Genomic DNA, 6,104 nt, shown 5'->3' with positions numbered 1-6,104 from the left:
TCCCCGTGCCCTGCAGAAGTACCACCCTGCGGCTCCACGGGCACAGGCTGTAGCCTTCGGCCAAATGCCAGCGGCTTCGTATCCAACTTAGCTAGCAGACCTGGAGTACGGAAAACATAAACATCTCCTGGGGAGGAGGAAAAAAAAAAAAAAAAAAGTAAAAAAAGCAACAAATGAAAGGAACTCTGCAAATCCAGATGTTGGAATTTTCCAATCCCCCCAGCAAGACAAGATAAGCAGGGGATAATCCTCATTTATATAACTTTTTTTTTTTTTTAAATAAAACCTGAGACCAACAGGCACGTTTTCACCAGGTTCCTTAGCTCCTTCTCTAAATCCACGTCGAGAAATTTCGGGAGCCCCCACACCCGCCGGTGCCGCGGCGCTCCCCTCCCTCCCGCCCCTCAGTGCCCACCCGCGGCGGGGCCGAGCCCCCCGGGCTCCGAGGGCGGTTCCCGGCCGCCCCGGGACCCCGCCGCCCCCCGGCTCCGCGCCCGGCCCGGCGGCGGCTGCGCGGGGGGCGGAGGGCGGGCGGGCGGGCGGGCGGGCGGCCGCCACACGGGGGCGCCGTGGTGCCGCCGGCCGCCCCGCGCAGGTGGCTGCGGCCGCCGGGCCGGGCCGGGCCTGGGCTCCCGCAGGCCCCGCCGGTGAGGGGGCAGCTGCCCCCCCCACCCCGCAAGGCCGCCCGCACCAGCTCCCGCCCGCGAATTCTTTAATCCGGGGCGGGGGGGGGGAAAGGCAGAGGACTGCCTTAATCGGCGCCTAATTTTCCACCGAGCATGCCTGGCGTGGTGGGGCGGCTTAGGGCCGATCTGCCTTCCAAATAAAGCAGCGCGTCTATTTATGGCCGTGGCTTAGAGAGGAGCAAGTCTCGTGTGCCATGTTGGAAGCTCTTGAAAAACAGCCAGAGTACAGAGGTCAAGTTTCCTGTGCGGAAGGCAGCAGTGTCCTTCGTGAGGATCTGGCGGTAGCTGGGAAACTGGGTCACTGTGCATTTTTTCACTAATCGCTGGGTTCAGATAATAAATTACTTCGGTGTATCTCTAAACAGTGTGGAGGCTAGAGAGGATCTACTCGAAGGCCTGTTACTGCTTTAGCCCTGGGAGCCAGCGGGAGTGTTGCCAAGGGGTTCACGTCGGGAAGATGAGGGTCAGGCCCCCAATATTGCTCAGTGGATAACATTAAGATATATGAAAATGCGTAGTTGTGCCATCCACTGGGATCTGACTCTTCATTAGAAATTAAGGGACAAGGTAGGCAACACGATTGTTTTGCAAATTTCCCTGGGGTCTGCTTTTAAGAGATCATAAAACTCCTCGCCGATGCCTTGCCCAAAGCCAGTGCTTTCAGTAGCTGCTGTTGTTGAGAAGCAGCAGCTCTCAGGAGTTTTACAAGGAGTGGTATGCAAAGTAGACTCTACCACTGTGCCCGTGAAACTGCCTCTTCTTGGAAAAGCTTGTATGGAAAGATTTAATGTTGACAGACTTGAGTGGTGATGTCTCAACTGTGAAGAATCTGTTGTTTAACCAACTTTATGAAGCGAAAGTGCTTATCAATAAAGTGAGAGTATTCCCTTTTGGTTTAGAAGATTGTGGAATCTATGCACATAATTTGATCGTCTGTTTTATAGGAAGTTGATTATAATCAGAAAAATCACCTTCCCAAACTCCAGCAGAAGACAATGCAACATGTGCAGATCAAACAGCCTTAAAATGGAAAAAGGATTTATATAGTGGCAGGTTGGGCAATGGCTCTTAAAACTACAGCTGTATTCCTCTAAACACTCTTTTACGTTATCAGTGAGCTGATAAGCCATGATTCACTGCCATTTGATGTTAAATTTACTGTCACAAAACATTAGAGATCACTGGCTGACACCAGAAGGTTGTTTTCTTAAGTTCTTGGGTAGTGAGAGTTGCCCAAGAACGGGCTGTTACGGCCCGCCGAAAGCATTTTGTTGCCAGGTTTTCCCAGAAGTGTATACTTCCTTCTTTCTACTTTTGCTAATGCTTTAATACAAGCATTTTTTTTTTTTTACACTCATAAAAGATATTAGCTTCTTCATGTCTGTAAGGCAAAGAAGGCCAAGTATCACTTTTCTCACCAGCTGGGACAATTTTAGCAATAGTAATCAGTTTCATTTCCCAGCTTGATTCAAAACACTGCTATTTACACTCCCATTGTGTGGTGATGTCCTTCCCAGTTTACGTGCCCAGGTTTAAAATTTAACTACATCCACCATGCTGTTTTTCTTCCTAACAAATTCAGAAGACGTGGCTGAAAAAGCAGGCAAAAAAAAAAGCACGGTGATATCTATTGCTCCTGTATCAAACTTGGGAAGCATGGCTAAACGGGATTACGTGTTACTGGGGTCCTGATCCCAGAGTCCTCACTGAAGCCTTAACCGGTGCGGGAGCTTTGCCAAAGGCTGAAGGCTGCAACAGTTGGCACTTGAAGGAGGAAGATGTCGGTCACCTTATGGTAACAGGCAATTTTCTCACAAATATTTAAAGTAAACCTGTATGGATTTGTCTGTGGCTTTAGTTGGTAGCAACATCTGGGAGAGAGGGGTCAGAGATGTCCCATGGTGGAGCATTTTAAGGATCTATGCCCCTTCTCCCAAGTCACTGGAGATGAAACACAATCGTTCCTGGTGTGACGCAGACCTGGGTTGATGAAGCGATCCTCTCCTGCGTTAGCCCTGTGAGGCAGAGGGACTGGACGACACCCACCACCCTCCCTTCCCAAGTTACCAACACTTGCACGTTAAGCGCTTGCGTCTATTTTACATAGCTCTTCCAGGTCAGATGATAGTAAATATACAAAAGAACAAAGTCTACTATATAAATGAAAGCCGATTTATAAAATTACAAGTTTAATAGATAAATATAATAAATACTTTATGCATCATAACTCTGGACAACTACATTTAAAGCAAGTATGTTGGCAAGTCACAAGAAAGTTGCGCCTTGGCAACTTTTATTTTTCATAAAACCACACTGACAGGCATATTACAATGTTACGTATGAGGCTTTATGCTGTAAGTATGTTCAAATCCCGCTCACCTACCGAGTTCACCATGACATATATATGGGTGTAGTGTACTTTCTATTTTGGAATGTCTTTTTGCACACCAACACGGTTGTACAGACAGATGTTCTACTTACCAAGGACAGTGGGGAAAGAGTTTGGAAGAAAAATACTGGTAAATGACTTCTAGAAAAACTAAAGCATTTCTTAACTTTTTATTGACATTGGCAAATTAAAATAGAATAAATTAACAATATTTTCTCAAAAAAATGTTTTGTACAAAAATACTGTCAAAATTTCCTGAAAAGCTTTCAACACAGTAGTATCTTTTCATGTACTGAATAAACTATATTAGCACAGTGTCAAAATGCTGAAGACAGAAACAAAATAAAAAAAAAAAAATAATCTGTGAAATGTTTGCCACTAGTCAACATTCCATCCACACCATATTATTGTCTGTACATATGGGGGAGGGGGAATGGGTAGCAGACTTTTTAAGTAACAGTATTACTTTTCCTGATCCGGAAAGGTTTGGCCCACATCTGTTAAGCTTCCAGTTTAGCGTATAAAAAAAAAAAAAAAAAAAATTAGTCTGCACTGCAATGCATAGTTAAAAATTAAGCAAGATGGCAGCATTTGTGCAGTAGTATCTGCCCTTCAAAGTTCATGCAACCAACTAATGCAATTTTTTTTCCCTGTTCACTCAGAATTTGAATGCAGTTCAAGTCATTAGAAATCATCGTTTACAAAATCCACAAGATTAAGCAATTTGCCAAGATTAATGTCTAACAGTTCAGCACTGTGGGAATTATGGGCACGTTACTGCGAGGAAATTAAAGAGATCGAGGAGGGGAAGGGGGCAACCAACATAAGAAGGCAGAGTTCGCTAGAAATTATTACTATGTGAGGGGACGTGAATGTCAAAGCTACAAAAAAAGTGGCAGCGATTTAAGAGGGCGGAGGGGGGGGAGAGAAAAAAAAAAAAAAAAAAAAAAAAAGATAATTTATACAAGCGCATAGTTGACTCTGCTTTCCAGATTCTCACCTTTTCAAGCCCTGAAAAGTGAGACACCGTGTCTAGGGGAATGTTTTCATTCGCACCGATAGAAAGTCCTTTGTTTTAAATGAATCAGCAGCTCACCCTGCTGGGCTGCTGTTTGCAAACGAAGTCTGTCATGAAGTCAAACTCGTTCTGTCCCAACCACAGCTCGGGAAGCTCCTTGATGCGATCCAGCCCCATTTCGATGACTAAGGACATGAGGACCTCCTCGTCGATGAAGTCAGTGTCTATGACATTGGGCGGCAGCATTGCCGCGGGGACGTGGGGGACAGCGGGCGGCAAGCCGCTGCCGCCGCCGCCGCCGTGCTTGGGGTTGCAGTCCCTAAAATGCTGCTGGGAGCCGCTGCCGCCGTTCAGCTGGTGGCCGCCGGGGTGCAAATCCGGCATGTAGTGGCTGTGGGGGTAGGGGTGGTGGCTGAAGTACTGGTTGTTCAGCTTCTGGAGCTGCATGCTGGCGCTCAGCTGCCCTCCCGGGCTGGCGACGGGGGGGGCCATGAACTGGGAGCCGCCGAAGCGGGCGGGGGGGGGCATGCTGCCGGCCGGGTGCCCTCCGCTCACGCTGCCCGGCCCCATGGCGTGCCTCACCCCGTTGCTCGCGTTCATATTCCCAGCTCCGTAATGTATATGGTCGCCCATCAGGGCGCTGAAGGCGTGCTGCTGCGGCGGCGGCGGCTGCTGCTGTTGGTGGTGGTGGTGGGGGGTGGGAAACTGCCCCATGCCCAGCCGGTGCGCCGGGTGGTGGTGAAGCCCGCCGGATCCGTCGGGGAATCGCCCGTGGTTCATGGCCATCATGTGGTCTGCCATTGCCCACCTGGAAAGTTAGCGTGTGATTACACTAAGGAAATACACCCTCGGACATCCAGCCGCCCTCTCCCGGACCGGCTGCATCAGCCCGGCCCTGGGAGAAGCGGCTTGGCTGGTCCCGCCGTCCTCGCTTTCACGGGCGGGGGGGGGAGAGAAGGGGACACACACACACAAAAATTTAAAAAAAAAAAAAAAAAAAAAATTCTGCTACCGCGGCTCTGCCGTGGAATACAAAGGGAAAAAGAAAAAGGGAGCCTGCGGTACGAAAATCCCAGTCCCCTCCGCTAATCCGGCGAGCAACACGCCTTCCCACTCGCAACTTGTGCATACCTATCAGCGGGAAGTGTTGCATACGGCAACAGCCGCCGCCTCCCCGCACGCTCCGGAGGCGGCCGAGCCCCCCAGCTCTGCCGGGGAAGGGCAGCGGATTTCCACGGCACTCTCGCTAACTTGCGGGGAACAAGCGAAGCGTGGGGAAGTCCCACCTAGCCGCTGACAGCAACTTTTGGAACCAAGTCCTAATTATTTCGTTAAAAATTCAAGCAACGCACGGAGAAGGAGGTGAAACCAGGCAGCCGGGAAACACCTTTCCTCGCGTGTTTCAACAGTCCCGTTTTTCCTGTTGCACACAAAAGGGACACCCGGCACCAGCTACGACGAACCGCCGCACTCACCTCCCGGCTCCTTTCTTCTTCTGCTTCAAAGGTGGCGGTGAAATTAATTCAGGAAGAGTCGCCCCGCATAGAGGGGGCTTCCCCGGCTCGCCTCGCCTCTCCTCTCCCCTCCTCGCCTCTCCTCTCCCCTCCTCGCCTCTCCTCTCCCCCTCTCCTCGGCGCTTACGTGACGGCGCGGCCGCCGCGGAGCCCCGGAGCCGCTCCTCGCTCCTCACGGCTCCGCCAGCCTCATCGGCACTTGCCAACAATGAGCTGCGCTGCTCACCCAGCGCCGGCCACGGCTAATATAGGCTTTCGGAAGGGAGGAGCAAAACCCTCACAGGCAACCAGAAGTAAAACCTGGAGCAAGCTGCGAGGCGGGGGGGGGGGGGGGGGGGGGGAAGAGAAGGGGAAAGAAAAAAAAAAAAAAAACAAACCAACAAAACCAAACAAAAAAATTAAACCCCACACTACCAAAATCCAACACCCAGCGCGCACACGCGTGCAGGGAGACACGCGGGAAAAGGGGGGGCCAGGCGGCTCTGGGGACGCATCCA

The 6,104-nt window shown here is 50.5% G+C and overlaps 1 protein-coding gene across 1 annotated transcript; it reads right to left on the bottom strand.

The window, feature by feature from the left end:
- Positions 1–2,853: 2,853 nt before the first annotated feature.
- CITED2 (Cbp/p300 interacting transactivator with Glu/Asp rich carboxy-terminal domain 2) lies at positions 2,854–5,836 on the bottom strand. Its single transcript, XM_042796219.1, has 2 exons — positions 5,569–5,836; positions 2,854–4,901 (listed from the first exon to the last, which is right to left on the bottom strand). Exon 2 carries the CDS (start codon positions 4,892–4,894, stop codon positions 4,160–4,162), a length of 735 nt encoding a protein of 244 aa, XP_042652153.1. The 5' UTR covers positions 4,895–4,901; positions 5,569–5,836; the 3' UTR covers positions 2,854–4,159.
- Between the last annotated feature and the right edge of the window lie 268 nt (positions 5,837–6,104).

This window comes from Tyto alba, unplaced genomic scaffold, assembly GCF_018691265.1.
Source record: "Tyto alba isolate M040663 unplaced genomic scaffold, T.alba_DEE_v4.0 Super-Scaffold_22, whole genome shotgun sequence".
Lineage (NCBI taxonomy): Eukaryota > Metazoa > Chordata > Aves > Strigiformes > Tytonidae > Tyto > Tyto alba.
Note: the sequence above shows the minus strand (reverse complement) of the source record. Positions and strands in the feature narration are given on the sequence as shown.

Excerpts from the sequence above, each read along its gene's own strand:
- CITED2 (XM_042796219.1), bottom strand. The coding sequence starts at position 4,894 with ATGGCAGACCACATGATGGCCATGAACCACGGGCGATTCCCCGACGGA.